The 2,950-nt window shown below is 36.2% G+C and overlaps 1 protein-coding gene across 1 annotated transcript; it reads left to right on the forward strand.

The window, feature by feature from the left end:
• Nucleotides 1-1,058: 1,058 nt before the first annotated feature.
• LOC136409057 (piggyBac transposable element-derived protein 4-like) lies at nucleotides 1,059-2,279 on the forward strand. Its single transcript, XM_066390339.1, has one exon. The coding sequence runs from the start codon at nucleotides 1,059-1,061 to the stop codon at nucleotides 2,277-2,279; it is 1,221 nt and encodes a 406-aa protein (XP_066246436.1).
• The last annotated feature ends 671 nt before the right edge of the window (nucleotides 2,280-2,950 follow it).

Raw genomic sequence — 2,950 nt, forward strand, 5'->3', positions numbered from 1 at the left:
AGTTTATATAATAAAATTACCTTTATTTCAGCTGTAGAATACGCTCCCGAAGTTATGTACCGTACTTAGGAAACACCCTGTATAAGATTCATCGCTCCATATAATTTGGCGACAAAAATTTGGATCAACATTGGCTCTTTCTAAATAATACCGTCAGAATCTAATGCGTTTCTCGCGATCTCCAAGATGCAGATTCTGAACTACTCTACATTTGTATGGTTTAAATTTATGTTTACGTAAAGTTTTTTGCACTCTAATTTTTGAGACTCCAATTTGGGATTCAATTTTCCTGCATGAAATTACTTCTTCAAAATTGACACTGGCCAAGACGTTAATTTCTTCATTATTTCTATTTTCTTTATTGTATAAAATTTTTCTGGGTTTCTTAAAAGATCCGAAGTTTATTAAATTTTGCCGTAATTTCGAAAAAAATATTTTATTTGGTTGGCGCCTTTCTGAATACCTAATTTTAGACAATGAAAAGATATAAATGTCGGTTAACAAATAAGTCAATTAGTATTTACCTGTTAAAATAAAGTTCAGATGCTTCATTGGAATTCTCTTTACAAATTGCAAAAACTAGGAGCATATCATAATATTCATAGTTTTCAAATTGCTGATTATCATTCATATTGGCTGACATAATATAAATACAAAGGTAACATTAACACAACTACAGTTATATTATTAACCCGGCCTTGGTGCGTTGGGGTATGACATACCCGAGCCCAAGTAAATTGGGAATTTTAAAGAAACGTACCATCCTATTAATTTAAGCGTCTATGTACCTTCGAATTAGACCTCATAGATGGAGTCACTGACGGGATAATCTCAAAAATAGTCATTTGTGTATTTAGTATGCAACTGAAGTGGTCGGGGGTTTACTATACCCCAGTGTACCAGTGACGTGAAATAAGGTGAAAAGGTGTTTACATTTCTAATAGTGAAAATTTCGTTTATCTCAGTGCTAGTGATTTCATAACTCAAAGTAGGTAAACTAGTATTTCACTCTACAGTAATCGTTTTACATCCTGGTATTTTAAATAGATTTCTTCAATATGTCTTATGAAAACGAACAAAAACGCTTGACTGCAATGTGGGCAATTTATGATGATATACCTGAGAATGCTGAGGAACCCTTAGGATCTGAATCGGATGGAGAATTGCTTGACCATGTGAGTGAACATTTATCCAACTCAGACAGCGCACAGGAAATTGAGCCATCTGACGAAATTGAAAATGAACACTACGAACCTCTCGATGTTGACCGGTCTGTAGATAATTCTACAAGTAATGATCATCCTACATCATCAAGTAATATTCGGCAACGGTATATGTGGGGTAAAGATGGGAAAACAAAATGGGCTGAGTCTCCCGGAAATCAAGCTGTAAGAACTAGGAGCGTAAATATAGTGACACATCTACCTGGTCCAAAGAAAACAACAATAGTAACAACAGCCAAAACGCCATTAGAATGCTGGAGCCTTTTTGTAGACAATGTTATGCTGGATGATACTGTGAAATACACAAATGAAAAAATAAACCATAAGTCACAAAATTATTCTGATAAACATATGATACGGGAAACTAACACAATTGAATTGAAAGCTGCATTGGGACTTCTTTACCTTGCTGGAGTCTTTCGGTCATCAAGACAAAATCTTGAAGATTTGTGGGCAAATGATGGTACTGGAGTTGATATTTTCAGATCTACAATGCCTTTGAAAAGGTTCCAGATTTTAGTTGCGTGTCTTCGTTTTGATTGCGCAGGTACAAGAAACGACAGGCGTCGCATTGATAAATTAGCACCCATCAGAGCCATATTTGAACGGTTTATCAACCACTGTCAAGAATGTTATATTCCATCAGAATATATGACGATTGACGAAAAATTGGAGGCGTTTAGGGGCCGTTGTGGATTCAGGCAATACATACCCAATAAACCGGCCAAATATGGCATAAAAGTATTCGCGCTTGTAGATGCAAGGACTTTCTACATTTTCAACTTGGAGGTCTATGTTGGTAAGCAACCGGATGGACCTTTTTCTTTGAGTAATAAACCAGATGATATAGTTCTGCGACTCGTAGAACCAATTAGAGGTTCAAATAGAAATATCACTTTTGATAATTGGTTTGCAAGCTATCCTCTTCTTATAAAACTTCTAAAAGAATACAAACTTACTGCTGTCTGTACTTTGAAGAAAAATAAACGTGAAATACCTCCAGTGATGCTGGCAGTACGAGGCAGGGAAGAAAGAAGTTCCATGTTTGGATTCTAATCCAACATTATGCTTGTTTTCTATATTCCCAAAAAAGGAAAAAATGTTCTACTGTTTTCCACTTTGCATCACGACAGAAAAATAGATACAGATACAAATGAATTGAAGAAACCTGAAGTTATCACGTTTTATAACTTCACTAAAGGTGGAATTAATGTTGTAGATGAATTATCTGGTACCTACAGCGTTTCTAGGAATAGTCGCAGGTGGCCCCTCACCCTGTTTTATTCAATTCTCAACTCTGCAGCCATAAATGCCATGATTATATGGAAAAGTAATAACAATGACAAAACTAGCAAACTTCCACGCCGAAAGTTTCTGAAGGAACTAGGTTTATCTCTTGTCAATGAGTACAGAGAGAAAAGACAAGAAAATCCTCATGTACGGCGGGAGCTTCTCAGACAAATTGCAGAAACAAGTGGAAGTTCTGATGGTCAGGGAATACGTGGTGACCCATCTGTAAAAAGACAAAAAGTGTCAAGAAGATGTTGTTTGTGTCCCAGAAAGGCCGATCGAAAATCATTCTACACTTGCCATTCATGCAACCGTTACATATGCATGGATCATTGCTCTTTCACATGTGATGAATGTCAGGCCTCGAATAGCCCTTGAAATGTTTAATTCTTTTCTCAAAATGAGTTTCGTTGTGTTGTTCTATGTTTATTGCTCGC

This window comes from Euwallacea similis, chromosome 5, assembly GCF_039881205.1.
Source record: "Euwallacea similis isolate ESF13 chromosome 5, ESF131.1, whole genome shotgun sequence".
Classification (NCBI taxonomy): domain Eukaryota; kingdom Metazoa; phylum Arthropoda; class Insecta; order Coleoptera; family Curculionidae; genus Euwallacea; species Euwallacea similis.